The 13,430-nt window shown below is 35.7% G+C and overlaps 1 protein-coding gene and 1 long non-coding RNA gene across 12 annotated transcripts in view; one reads left to right on the top strand and one right to left on the bottom strand.

The window, feature by feature from the left end:
• EIF2AK4 (eukaryotic translation initiation factor 2 alpha kinase 4) overlaps positions 1–13,430 on the top strand; it is a 40,679-nt gene extending 27,249 nt beyond the window's left edge. For 3 of the 11 annotated variants that reach the window (XM_052782444.1, XM_052782442.1, XM_052782443.1), the window contains 12 exons: positions 551–721; positions 1,335–1,469; positions 1,596–1,703; positions 2,280–2,408; positions 4,018–4,104; positions 5,460–5,572; positions 7,162–7,220; positions 8,353–8,447; positions 9,722–9,790; positions 10,409–10,453; positions 11,586–11,710; positions 12,927–13,430. In XM_052782444.1, coding sequence (XP_052638404.1) covers positions 551–721; positions 1,335–1,469; positions 1,596–1,703; positions 2,280–2,408; positions 4,018–4,104; positions 5,460–5,572; positions 7,162–7,220; positions 8,353–8,447; positions 9,722–9,790; positions 10,409–10,453; positions 11,586–11,710; positions 12,927–12,981 — 1,191 coding nt within the window. In that variant the 3' untranslated portion in view covers positions 12,982–13,430. Of the gene's footprint in view, positions 1–550; positions 722–1,334; positions 1,470–1,595; positions 1,704–2,279; positions 2,409–4,017; positions 4,105–5,422; positions 5,573–7,161; positions 7,221–8,352; positions 8,448–9,721; positions 9,797–10,408; positions 10,454–11,585; positions 11,711–12,926 lie in introns of those variants that run through there. The other 8 variants (XR_008234464.1, XR_008234465.1, XR_008234466.1 and 5 more) reach the window with 8 other exon arrangements.
• Positions 5,659–11,085, bottom strand: LOC128139687 (uncharacterized). The gene is made up of 2 exons (XR_008234468.1): positions 9,672–11,085; positions 5,659–9,386 (listed from the first exon to the last, which is right to left on the bottom strand). It is a non-coding gene; the product is annotated as an uncharacterized LOC128139687 (long non-coding RNA).

Genomic DNA, 13,430 nt, shown 5'->3' with positions numbered 1-13,430 from the left:
ATTTTAATTCAATGTTAATTTCTGTGTAACTTGCCATAAGTCAGTAACATTTAATTACTTTGCAATTTAATCAGCCAAAGTAAAAAAAATAATCTGTTACATCTGCTGTTCAGAATAGATCAGTCTCTTTGGAAGTGGTCTGATTTTGTTCTCTGTTCTCTCTGGAAGTCCGTATTGCAACTGTCCAAGTTTCTTTTTTCTTCTAAACATATTTTTCAGACTGTGGAAACAATAAAAGGGTAAATGGAATACTGTACAGTGGTATTTAGTAAAACAAACTGAGAGAAACTTCAAAAAAAAAAAATGTCTGCAAATAACAGTGAATGTGCATAAAGAGTTGAGGTTAACTTCTGGACACCCTGATGAGACTTGTGCCTGTCCATTCCTTTCCTCAGCTCACTAGGTAAAAACAGGCTGCTGGGCAAAATGAGCAAAAAAGGCAGATATTTTACTCACACTAAGTCAATTTTTTTTTGGTTTTTTAGATGTGACCTATTATGAGCACTATCAGTGGTGCTACCTATGTTTTTTATTTGATTTTTGGTTTTAGCTTTCTCGACTCTACAGATTCATTGAGCAGAAGGGAGAAGCAAGTAATGTATTTCCATTTTTAAACACAATGATAAAACAAAAGCCAGGTGTCACTCAGCTGTTGAAGCACGGCATGAAGGATTTAGAGGAAATCATTGGTCTGTTAAAGCAACTTGGAATAAAACTTCAGGTTTGTAAAATAATCTGCTAATAAATTAATGGATTTATAGGCTGCTGGGCCTTGTAATTTTCCAGGAAACAAAGTAATGATATTTCAGAATAGGAAGGCACAGCAAAGTGTCTTTTGACAGCAAGTAATAATACTGGCGTGATTTTTTTTTTTTTTAATTTTTTTTTTTTTTAAGACTCATTTTAAGAATAAGACCTCTTCCAGTCAGAAGTCTCTGGCTTAGTTTCTATCCAATGACACACAGACTTTTTTTTTTCCTCCCAACCAAGATTGAAGGCATTACCTAGAGCATAAAGGAATTTTTAAAGTTTTGAAACAAACTATAAATATTTTTAAAAATACAGAAAGCTGATGACTACTAAATACCTCCCCTCCTCCTTCCTTGAGGCTTGCTGTCTGGGTTTTGTGCTATAGGTCTCTTGGGATGCTTAAGATGAAAGTATCATTTCCTTATTTTTAATTGTATTTTAAATTTTTGGAGATAAGGAGTGTTTCCGTATGTCTTCCTTATGTGAGAACAGTGTTTTCAATCCATACTGCTAATAGGAAATTAATTATATTAACCAGTCATATTGGTAAAGGTCTTGTACATATACTCATTTTTATTTTACAGGTTTCTATAAATCTGGGACTAGTTTACAAAATACAGCAGCACAATGGTATTATCTTTCAGTTTATAGCATACATCAAAAGAAGACAAAGAACTGTGCCTGAAATTCTTGCTGCAGGGGGCAGATATGATCATCTGGTATGTGCTCATCTCTTTTAATGAATTCAGATTTTTTTTTAAAACCATGAAAAAATTAAAAACCTTTTTGAAATCTTGCAAAGATAACTATTTGGGTCTTACATTTTGTTTGTGTCTTGTTTTGAGATTCCACAGTTTAGAGGGCCGCAGACAGTAGGACCAATTCCTTCAGCTGTTGGAGTCAGCGTAGCTATAGATAAAATAACTGCTGCTGTTTCCAGTGTGGAGGATTCTGTAAGTATGTTTTTGGGGAGTTGGGGGGTTTTGTTAATTTGTTTACTCCTGACAGTTTAGTAACCTAATTGTAGCCACAGATGGGCAAAAAATGAGATGTTCAGATGTGTTCCAAAATAATACCATACTGAAATAGACAGGGTCATTGAGATGACCTGTTTTCTTCTGTGTTTCTCTACATGAAATTATTTAGTAAAATAAAAAACTTAAGAAAATGGACTACTTTGTACAGTGTCACACAATTTCACTTGGTTGTGGAATGTGTATTTTATTAACTTTTATAGGAGTAAATGAACATTGCTAAGAAGAGTGGGAAGTAAAGAACAGAATAGGCTAGGATACTTTGCAAGCTGAGGCTGTGCAGATGCTGTTCATCAAAGATTGAGCTTCAGTGACTTTCAAACATGCTTAGGTAGATTGTGGCTCTAAAAAGAGGTGGATCTAACCCCTTTTGTTCAGCTTGAGGCATTTTGAAAAACATTAGTATGTTTATCCTTGTTACTTTAACCACATTATGAAAGGGAAAAGGTGGTCTTGTGGCTAATACTGTCACCCTTGTTTTTACTTTCCTTTCAGGTTTCTGTCAGCTCATGTGACCTGCTGGTTGTAAGTGTTGGTCAGATGTCAATGGGTAGAGCTGTCAATATTGTTCAGAAGCTCTGGACTGTAGGAATTCCAGCTGAAATAATGTATGACTGGTCCCAGGTAGAAATTCTATCTCGTGTGTTAACTATATTGTCATTCTTCAAGATCAGTGCAGCCTGAGACCATCCTTTTTCAATTTTTTCTGGTTTTTATTGAGTTACAGAATCAAACTGAGCGTGTAGGGTGGTATTCAGGTACAATGATGCTAAAGTCTCACTGGCCTTGCAGCATTCTTCCTCTCTATCTCCCAGAGTATCTAAAAGTGTGATGAAGGATCTTAATGCGCTCCTCAGAGCACAGAGGAATAAAGTGACCTTCCCCGATTATACACTTGAGTGTGGAGTCCAAGGCCTATTGAAATCAAGGGGGAAAGTTGCATAATGAATTTTAAATGAGGCCAGTTAGCTCCAATTAAGTGAAGTGAGGATGCTTCAAAGCAGAAGCGTATTTTGTACCAGTGAAGGCAATAAATTTTCCTTTCAGTGAAGGCTGCAGGTGGGATCCCTGAATTGATGAGTTAATCCTTAATAAAGGGCATGTCTGGAACAGAACAGTAGCATTGACTTTTAAATATATCCAGATGGCTGAAGACTATCAGGTACAGAGGGAATATTGACATCATTTTACTGTTAGAAAAACAGTTTAGTAAACTGAGCTACTAGATGCGCTATGGGGTCCCCCTGTAGTTCCTGGAGAGATGTGTGTAGGAGGGAGAGAAAGTGGCAAGCTGAATTGTGCCCTTTTTTCTCCAGTTGAAACCAAGCAGACCCTTTAGCCACTACTGCCTCACTGGAGTAGTGAGCTGCATGGCAATGCTGAAGTCCCTTTCAACAGTGGTGGCAGTTATCTGAGGATTATGAGTCTGGTTCACCTTTTAAGTATGGTAGTTGGTGACTAACAAAAGAAACACTGTGCACTTGCCAATTCTGAGTTATGTGCTGCAGAGCAGACAGTTTTGAGCTCACTCACTTAATTGCATGACTTTTTTGTAAACTTTTGCCATAACATTTCTGATGGCTTCAATCCCTCAGAATTGAAAAAAACCCCATATCATTATGCTTTTTATATGATCACCCTGGCTTCTCTTCTTTTTGTGATTCTTAAGGAATGAAGATTTGGGTGGTTCTTACCTCTGTGTAATGCTGCCCTGCAACCCACTGCTAAGTCAGCATAGCCAGCCCTTCAGTAAGCTCAGCACTGAGAGTGATGCAAGTCAGCCTCAGGTTTACATGAAACCCAGCTGGAGTCGGCTTTCATGACAAGAGTACCAGTCATGCAGGACTGAGCTATTACTGAAAGTTGCAGACAGTGGGGTGGTAACTGTTTGATTGATGTTACATTGCACATTTTTACAGTTATGTAGACCCTGCACTTCTAGATCCAGCCAGCCCTTCCATGTGGGAACTAGGACTGCAGGCCCTAAGCATTCTCTCTGTCTAGTGTAGACCTAGATTTCAATTTTTAAGGAGCATTGGGTGGATAAATACATGCATAATGAAGTTTTACCTCCTGGACTTGTTAATAAAGTTCTCTCAGAAACTTATATAATCATTGTAACTGCTGCATATCGAGTTATTTTAATTAAGGGCAGGAGACTTTGATTACTTAAGTTATCATTTTATAATCTGTCAAATTTCTGTCCAATTCCCCTTCCTCTGTTCCATTTTAGTCCCAGGAAGAACTGCAGGAATATTGCAGATGCTCTGGGATTACATATGTGGCTCTTGTGTCAGATAAAGAAGGAAGTCATGTGAAGGTAAGTGTGGGATGAGAGGATGCTTGATGGTGTTTCAGATTTATAATCTGTTGTTCTATATTTCTTTGTTTTTTAAGATCATTATTATTTTTAATGAAGTATTTAAGTAGATGGAATTCAGGTAAATACAGTTTCAGTTGCTAAGTAGTAGAAAGTTCTGAAGAAGCAGCCTCCTTTTTATCCCTCTGTAACACTGTTATTTACAGACCTCCTTTCCTCTAGGAATAGTCCAGAAATTAGTGCAAACATTGCTTGACTTTGAGTGATTGGTGTCTTTACATGGAAAAAGGTTTCTGTTGTCTCTGATTTCTTTGAATCTACAAAAGGAATTAGTTGACTCTGTGATCTTTCCAGTTGGCAGCTTTCCATGTTACAAAACAAATATAACTAAAACATAAATCTAAAAAAATCTACGTAGTTCAAACAGGCAGAGTCTGAACCACACTCATCTCTAAGTAAGCTACGGTTAAGATTCAAAGACTAGGCTGTGTCACAACATGAATTACCACCTTCTGTGCTCTGCAGCCTGTGGTTCTGGTACCTTTTTAGAAGTTAGAAGTTTTAAAATATTCTTGATTCTGGATCATAAGGAAAAAGATCATTATTCATTGAATAAATATTTATTCTTTGGAAAAAAGTAACCATTTGACAGCATCTAGCATGGCCATGTTACCTAGCCAATGTGAATTACTGAAATGTTTTTCACTTGTTATTCACTTTCCTTGTCATTGTAACACAGATAGCAAATAACTGTGTAATAGCTGTATGAACAAGTAGATTTGGATGATGAGAATGCGATATATCAATGTCTTTCACAAGACTATTACAGAGCGTTCTTTTAAACATGCTTTACTGAAGCAAAACCAACGAAGAACATGCTAATGAGGTGAATGGTGGTGTTACTGATTAATCTCTTCCCCGTAAAGATGGAGCAGATGTTCTAAGTTTTGAATGTTTGAGTCTAACTTTTGCAAACTGAAAGGCAAGCCTTATTCTAACACAGTTCCTTAAAAAAAAAAAAAAAAGCCCCAAACCAAATAAGCTATTATTAACATGGTATTTGCACCTATAAACCATTCTGTTAAAAAATTTATTATCATATATCAAATACAAGTAGCCAAGCTAGTTTAAGCTTTGGGAATGCAGAAGAAATCAGCTGATTGAAAAAAAACCCAAAAATCTAATCAAAGATTTAATTGGCAGTGATTGATCAGTAGTGATGATAGCTTCCTACCTTTGACTGCTTCACCTTTAACGGGTGAATAATCCAGTTTGGTTTTGATCAAGTTTGATAAGTTTATTCATATGCCATTTTAAGAATCAACAATCTTAAGAACCACTGAACTACATCATAGGTGAAATCCTTTGAGAAAGACAGACAGACGGAGAAAAGGATTTTAGAATCTGACTTAATAGATCACCTGATCCAGAAACTGAAAATTAAAATCTGTGACGAAAGATGTAGTAGGTAAGTAGCATAACATGTCAATGTGAATAGTCAAAATCAGAAGTGAATGTATGTTTGTTTTAATGAAATAATTTTAAGACATGCTTAGTTAAATCTTGATTTTATTTGATAAAGAGTAAGAGCTTTGCTGAATCCCCTTTTGAGGGGAAAAGAAAGCAAAGGGCTTGGTTACAGAATTTTATTGAGACTAAGAGACTGATTTCCCTAGCTGCTGTTACATTCAAACAGTGTTAGTGCTTCATAAATTAAAAGGCCATGTGGTTATCCAGCTCAAATGCTACTAGAACACCAGTATTGTTTGTATGGCAGGACTGCCTGCAAGTCCCTGATACTGACCAGAAGTCCATTACATTGATGTACTGTGTAATCAAAGAATTAAAGCAGTAAATCCCTTTCATTCTGAGGCAGTGTTGATACGGTAAAAATGAAGGTGTAATTGTAGCACAGCTGTATGTACGCTTTGGCTGGCACAAATGAAAGTAACACCTGGCAAAGACTCGGGGTACACAGCAACACCACATCATCCTGTCTTTGTTGAAATTACTATTTATTGTCACTAATAGAAGTTAGTACAGACATCACAGGAGAGGCTACAGTCACACCTGTGTGCAATAGCTGTTATTCACACATATCCCTTTGTAAATGTATAATTATACACATGTCTGTATATATTTATATGTGTGTACATATGTATGTATGTACGTACTGGAAGCAGGAACAGACATGGTTTAGTCACACAAACTAGAGTTCAGAAACTAACAGATTTGACATCTGTAGTATTTCTGAAAAGAGTTAACAATAAAGGAAATAGTTAAGCTGGGAAGTGCTTAACTCAAGCAGTAGTTTGTGCAGGTGGTTGACTTCTGCTGCCCACCTCTTCCTTCTCCTTTTTCTGGCCTCAGCCAGTCTTGGCATTGTAACTTTGCAACTAACCTGATTTTCATGTCTTTTGTGACAAACCTACAGGATCTACCAGAAGCTGTGAAAGAAAATAATTCTTTCTAAAAGTTACCTTATTTTTAGATCCTGAGAACAGATTATAGAAAAACCTGTATTTGGTAATACTAAACGGAGAAATGCAATAACTATGATTGTATTAACACCGGCAAATTTATTTGTTGAATGAATCCTGAATGTGGAAAGTAAAGGGATCCAAACTAATTATTGAAAGCTTCTTTGAGTAGGTGTGATCTTAAGTATAAATATTACTTTGATACTTTAGTATTATCTCACAGAAACCTGTAAGAAGTTGTAGATTAAATTAATAATTTAGAGAGAATATTCTCATAATATCTTCTAGTATTAAGATCTAAATCACTCTTGCGTGATGGGGAGTACATTGGGTTTTTTATCCGTAGGACACACAAAGATTGCTTCTAGATCTGATTTTGTAATGTAATGTTGTATGATTTCCTGTCTGTTCCAGAATAGAATTTAATCTGCAGATGTGTGCTGGGAAGTATCCATAAATTTCTTTATCTGTTGGAATGAAATAAGTGTGTGTGTATGATAATCTGAAACCATGTCTTATTACAGTATTTCTTTGTTACTGTAAATTTGTTTCCCTAACTGTCTTTGTTTATTTTTAGAGAAACCTCAGATAATCTTTCAGTACCAAATCAAAAGGGATCATTTACTAATATTTCAGGTATTTAATTTGTAGTTATAGAATATACAAACCATTTCTCTTTCTGCTTAAAAACTGTTTTATAAGAAAATATTGCTGGAACATAAATTTTAAAAGCATTACCAGAGTCAGAGAAAGAAAATGTTTTCTAGCAGTGCCTCTGGTTAGAGACATTTCCTCCTAATCTCAAATCTTGTTCCAAGTGATCTAAAACTGAAATTTTCTCCAAACTAACAAAATGAGTGCTCAGACCAACAGACAGAGTATTCCCCATACAAGCATTCATTGATGCAGTGATTCAGGATGGGGGAAAAACCAAAAACCATGAACATTTCCTAGCTGAGGAGAAATTAAATGTCATCTTGATGAAAAATGACATGACCTGTGATTGTTACAGTGTTGAGACCCATGTACATTGACCTACTGTTCTACTAAGATTTTCTTTCTTCAAATGAAAATGCCTTTACATTTCTAGCTACAGATTTGCACTCCTTAGTCTGATAATAGAAGTTTGCATATAAAGAATAATATTAAGTACTTGTTGTGTGGATAAAGTTTGGCATTTTTGGTAATTATTTTATTAGGTACTGATACAGTGTGTGGTAGCGGTGGTGGTTGTTTTTAAAGAAACACTTCCTGCCCGCCCTTGCATAACAGTGAGGGAGAGAGGTGGCCATGCTTAACTTGGTTTGGGTTTTTTTTGTGTGTGCTTACCAGAAGTGGCAATTTGGATGTCAAAGTAAGCCATTTCAAAATTTATTGTTATTTGGGGGAGCTGGGGTTTATTGTTTGTTTTGTCATTAACTCTGCTAAGGGACAGAGCATTAAATAGTTGCCTCATTCTTGTAACAGCTTTTCTTTTTTTGGTGTTAGGTATGCTACATTCCTCTATTAGTTTCAGGGAACACTGATGTAAAATACCAAATTTCTTAGTCTTACCAACCAGTCCTTCAAAGTCATAAGTGAGCGTTTGAGAATTTACATGCACATTTTCACTATCCTGTTTACTTGACTGACTTTGGGGGGTTTTTTGCAGCTTTTCAAAACCTACACTATACAGATCTTAGCTTATTAATATTTGTAAATTTTCTATTTCTTGCTACTTCTTGTATAAAGAAAGAATATAATCTAAAACTATATGTTTGCATTTTAGGTGTATTTGAATCACATGGAACTCTTGTGCCTAATGTTAGTGTTATAGCTTCTGAAAAATTATCTGCCAGTGCTAGGCGTCGTCAAGAAATTCAGGTACACACACATCAAATAAGTATTAAGAAGTGATCCTTAAAAGTGAAGGAATGGTAGAATTCATATTTTCACTATCACCTAACTTACACAAATACATCCTGTTTGTTCTTTATTCATAAAACAGACGATGAACAACACAAAAGTTTGAAGGCAAAGACTACCATTTTTTAACGTTTTGGATCTTGGGGATTATCTGTGACATTGTGGCTCAGCCATCATTGTACATACATATTAGAAATCTTATTTTAGTAGGGACTGTGGTTCTGGAATTTTCCTTTTTTTATATAAATGCTGAACTGTGTTAAAGGTGCAAGTTCAGCATACTTTTCATTTGTAATATGTTTGTAACAGATACTCTATGTATTTCATTATGTTGTCTCAAAGGCCTAAGAAAAACTTGCAGATTTAAAGAAAAACAAAAACAAAAACCCCAACAAAAAAAAAACACAACCCTGCCTAAAATGTGATATTACAATAATGTAGAAAAGATTAAATTATGCTAGCAACAAATGTCAGAGTTTGCTCATTTAGGATTATTGGCTTCAAGATATTTAGAGTACATGGTAAAACAGAACTGTAATCTTACTCCTTTTCAGTCCAAATTTGGGTGTGCAACAAAAAAATCCTGCCTATAAATAGTTCTCAGAACCCAAATAAAGAACTGGATGTTATTCTCTGAGTGTTGAGCTAAACAGACTTGCTGTTTTCAGGTTTTTAATATATAAAAGCATCTTTGCAAGATACAAAAGACAACATAGCGCAAGGCTGCAACTACATTTGTAAAGTGCTACCTTTGCAGGATTATTAGCTTGCTCTGCAAAAAAGTGTTACAAGGCATGACCTGTACTTTGGTTTGGCTTTCAAATCAGTCATCCTTCTTCAGCTAGAGATGATTCACTGTATCCAGTCACAGATTCTCACATTTCTCTGAAAAGTTACCTAACACGCAGAAACAGAAAGGTAGTTTTTACTACATATGTGAGAATTAACATTGTAACATGCAGTTCTATCTGCTTTAGTACAGTACCAGTATTAGCAAGTCTTTATCATTTCTGCAAGAGTGGCTTAGACCCCATCTCCTCATCAAGGATTATTGTGGAATTGTTACTGAAAATTCTATTACATGTGAATTTTAGTTTTAATATGATGTAGTTCTACATCTTGTGTTAGAAGCAGCCTCTTCTGTTCTCATCATCTATGAAGTAGAAAATACGTGCTCCTAACCTGTGTCACAGAAGCAGTTTATTTTACATTTGCCCATCTTTTGTTGCCAGGTGCAAACAAGACTTCAGACATTCATTTCTAGCCTGCAACAGAAAACAAGCGAGATCGAGATTTTAGCAGTAAGTATTTGGCAGAAGCCTGAATTAATTTCAAATCTCTTAACTGAATTGGATGATGCAGTTGCTATCTGGAACAAACTACTGCCAATAGCCTTACTTTAGAGATACCAAATGAACCAAACTTCTGATTAAATAAGACCTATGGCATGGTTCCTTAACACCTGAAAAGTATCTCAAACTGTGTGTATTGGAGAGTTGCATAGAACAAAACCTAACAAGTATTTAGTTGTAAATTCTTAAGCTGTACTTATGCTAACTACTGTAGATTTGGTAACTTGGTCTGCTAGATTTGCTCTTACATTTAAACCAACATAGCTTTTGTTTGTATATAGCTTTTAGACTTTGCTGACCGTGTCACAAAGGACTTTAAAATGGTATATGCTTTTCAGGAAACATACTGCCTATTTGCCTACGCCTGTTTGGAACTTTCCATAACAGAATCTGTCATGAACACTTTGTTTAAAATGCTTAAAACCTTGGCAAATTCCCAATTCTGTCAGCACGAGTGCTTCTTTGGAAATCAAAAAGTCTGACTCCTTTCAGTATAGCTAATCTCTAATTGGCAAACTGATAACAGAAGAACTGTTAAGTATTGGTTTCTTGATGATATTTTTACAGGTAGATCTGCCAAAAGCAACTGTGATACACTTCTTATCATTAGAGGTAAGCAATCAAGTATTGTCGTTAAAACTCTAATTGAACAATAGATGACAAATTCTGTTCCTAATGAAGTGGAATGTAAAATTCACAGTGTAGTTTTTCTCCTTCAAGGAGTTTGAATTGGGTTTTAAAACTTGAAAGGATTTTTTTTACCCAAGGAGCTTGACTGAGGCTAGAAAAATCTTTTTGTCAAACACCTGTTACACAAGACACCATTAGGAAGTCCTAATCCAAAGCTCTGGGGTTTTTTTCCCCAAGAATAGTTAACTGAAATTAAGTCTCACTGCTCATTTTGAGAAACCAATAAGCATTAACAGCAGTTTCAACAAAGATGGTCCTTGAAGCTGTTAATGAAGGAGGATCCAAAATACAGATGCAATTGTTCCAAGTACAGTAGCTGAAACATCTCTTAGTGAAGCCAAGATAAAAAGGGGATGTATAAGTATTACATTGACACCTCTTAACAACTTAAACTGCTGGGGGGGGGGGCAGGGGGAAGACAAAGCTCTTTTCTTTCCTCCAATGACAGCAGTAGCTTTAAAGTCAGAAGTTCTTACTAGAGAGAGAAATGCCTCCCCATCCCCCAAAAAACCCAAACTCAAGAATGGCATCCTGCCTGGAAGTGGATTTAGTACTTTCATACCTTTCATCTACTGCTCTGAAGCAAGGCTTGTCTGGTAATCAGACCGCAGTAAAACATTTGAATATATTTTCAAAATACTTAAGTTCATCCAGTCTGTCCAAATCATGGAGATAGTTTATCACCTTTTACTTAAAACAAAAAAAAAAAAAAAAAAAGCACATGATCAGCCTGCATCATTCACTTTTGACCACCCTTAGACCACAGTTCTTATATTCTATCCAGCATTGTGAAACTGAGCGCCCCTTTCATTGCTTATGCCTTTTTATCGCTAAAGTATGTATTAAGAAACTGATCACTAAGTTCTTAATACGTTTTCTTAAAAAAAAAAAATTTAAAAAGTTGCACATTTATATGAATTTTGTTTGAAACCTGTTTAATTAAGGAGCATTGACATTACATGATGTTCAGAAGACTGAATCCAATCAGAAGTATTTCCTTCATGAGAGAATGTAAGACTGTATCATAGCTCCTTGTCAATTTTCTTTTTCTTAGTTTTATGGAGATAGACAAGCTTTTGATGCTACTGTGAGACAACTGATGTCACGATGGCCAAAACAGAGATGTTCATATTTACAAGCAATTTGTGATGAAATTTACAGTATCAAAATGGAAAAGAGGTAAATTTGTTAAGCTCTTACAGGTACATAAAACATCTCCATTATTTCTGCATTCAAACTTTACTAAATAAGCTGCTCTTAATTTGTTCTTCCCTTTCCCTCTCCCTGAGGAAAAAAGAAATATTCAGGAAATGTGTATAGTACCTTGACTACTATGAGAAGAGTTTATTGATTATCTAATCGTCACTTGTGGCAAAATGTAAATTCTTGGTCATGCACATTCTTCATTTTTATAAGCCTTTTCAAAAATGTATTCCCACTGTTATCTCATATGCTACTTTGTTCATAAAACAGAATAGGAAACAACTATATACATCCAGGTATACTGCTATTCTACTACATAGTAACCCTCTGTTCTCATGGGAGAGACTCAGCTTGCCTTTTAAAACTCTCAACCACATTTAATTCCTCCTGCTTTGAAGGAATACAGTGGGAATCTGGCAGAGCTGATAGGACTGCCCAGCTTTAAGCAAACATAATGCATGCTTTCCCAACATGTACAGTAAAGCCTGTTTCTGTTTTCTAAGCATAAAAACATTTATTTTCGACTCGTAGCCTCCTTGTTGGATTCTGGCAAGGCTTAAACAGATAGTCTGGGCACATCTAGTTCTAAGCCTCAAATTTTCAGCTGTTGCATGTACTGGTACAGTTAGGTGAGACCTGGGTATTTTATGTCCTGTTGTGGGTTTCCTTTATAATGTATTTTCTTAAACCTATGTTCAGCTTGAAGGTACTACTTAACCTTTAAATGAGACTAAAAATTTACTTTCCTTTTTCTTGGAGATGCACCAAAATTGCTTCAGGTTTGCTAATGTTAACTAAGGCAACTAAACATCAAGTAAAACTTTTTTTCTTCCTGTGGCTTTGCAAGGCTGTGAGCAACAGAACACAATTACTACATAGAAGCAATATTCCATACAACATTGGGTGGGAAGGTAATGTCGTCCTGACGAAGCCTTCCTTTCCCATTTGATGCCTGCACACAGAACACTGCTTAGCCATAAGCCTTCAGATCACTGAATGAAAACTGAACAGGCTAGATAAATGGAAAGAGAATTAAGGGGAAAACTGCAGTCACAGCCAAAGGAACTACAACTTACTGCTTTTCTACTGAATCTTCGCCGTTAGCATATTGCTAAGATTTGCCATGGGTAATGTAGGTTTTGAACCTGCAGTTTCAAAGTTTAAAAGTTCTCTCTTTTCCTTCCCTCTGCAGGGTTCCAGCGCTTATCCTGTACAGTTACAGAGATGAATACAAGGTTTTGTTTTAATGCTTAAAGCATCTTTTATGGGATGCTTTTACTAACAGACAACAGTGTTTTGTCAAAAGGAATTTAAAAAAGCTGTAATAATGCAAGACAGGCAACTAAGGCCTTTCTGTGTCCAGATTGAATTTCATCTGTAATATAAAACTGTAAATTTATGTCAAAAAGTGGAAATAAATGTTTTGTAGGCAATTAAGGAGCAAGTCTGACTACAGCCACAGATATGTATTATCATGTAATTCTTGTCCCTTATGTCATGAAAGATACCAGCTGTGCAGGTGTAAAAATATTTTTTTTTAAATGCAGTTTCAGAATGCCTTTTATGTCAACATGCAATGGTAGTACTGAAATGAGAAACTCAGTTCAAGGATTAGAGAGGATGAATTATCTTCAACTGTTTTAAACTACTTTTGAAGTTTTTTTTAATGTAATAAAAGGTTGCTTCTTGAAATACA

Source organism: Harpia harpyja, chromosome 3 (genome assembly GCF_026419915.1).
Source record: "Harpia harpyja isolate bHarHar1 chromosome 3, bHarHar1 primary haplotype, whole genome shotgun sequence".
NCBI classification, from domain to species: domain Eukaryota; kingdom Metazoa; phylum Chordata; class Aves; order Accipitriformes; family Accipitridae; genus Harpia; species Harpia harpyja.
The sequence above is the reverse complement of the archived record's forward strand: the minus strand, read 5'-3'. Positions and strand labels throughout refer to the sequence as shown.